Source organism: Dinoponera quadriceps, unplaced genomic scaffold (genome assembly GCF_001313825.1).
Source record: "Dinoponera quadriceps isolate SergipeBrazil2010 unplaced genomic scaffold, ASM131382v1 scaffold566, whole genome shotgun sequence".
Taxonomy (NCBI): domain Eukaryota; kingdom Metazoa; phylum Arthropoda; class Insecta; order Hymenoptera; family Formicidae; genus Dinoponera; species Dinoponera quadriceps.
The window spans coordinates 4,123,268-4,123,883 of record NW_014555972.1 but is presented as its reverse complement, the minus strand read 5'-3'; the positions used below and the strand labels follow the sequence as shown (position 1 = coordinate 4,123,883).

The window sequence follows — 616 nt, the reverse complement described above, 5'->3', positions numbered from 1 at the left end:
TTTAAATATATATACCATAAATATATAAGTCACATGTTACATCTCTTAAAAAGCACTTGTAAATAAGCAAGCAATTTTTTTCAGATTCGACAAAGATATGATGTGAAAAATATAATTTCTACATTACAGATGTATACTATGTTATGTAAGCTATGTTAAAAACGATCGGAATGTACATATGACAATGATAAAAATTATTGAAATTTCTAATATTGCTTTTATTATTATTATTATTATTATATATAGAATGCGAATAAAGTGCAACCGCTATGTTATCACTATCATGTTGGATATTACAATATGATCACAAATGACATGATTCCTGATCCTGACAACACATCTTTTGCAGAAATATACTATAATTTAAAAATTTGATAGCTTTATAGATCCTTGTGTATAGTGTATCTTATATACAAAACTACCCGACACCTCTTCTGTATTTTGTTACATATATTGTATAGTAGTTTTTACCATTTTTTGTGATCCACATTCCAAGTAATTGTTTTTGTCCTGCAAAAAGATGGTTGATGTTTTGTTGTAAAACAAATATATGACATGAATTCATGTACACATTACCTATATGAAAAAGTGAGAAAAAAGAAAGAAAGAAAGAAAG

The 616-nt window shown here is 26.0% G+C and overlaps 1 protein-coding gene across 2 annotated transcripts in view; it reads right to left on the bottom strand.

The window, feature by feature from the left end:
- Positions 1-616, bottom strand: part of LOC106746252 (CDK5 and ABL1 enzyme substrate 2) — a 9,327-nt gene that overhangs the window by 4,990 nt on the left and 3,721 nt on the right. The window contains exon 5 of one of the 2 annotated variants that reach the window (XM_014622617.1): positions 472-510. The exons of the other annotated variant lie outside the window; for it this stretch is intronic. Within the exon in view, the coding sequence (XP_014478103.1) occupies positions 472-510 (39 nt within the window). The remainder of the gene's footprint in view (positions 1-471; positions 511-616) is intronic. 2 annotated transcript variants of the gene reach the window in all.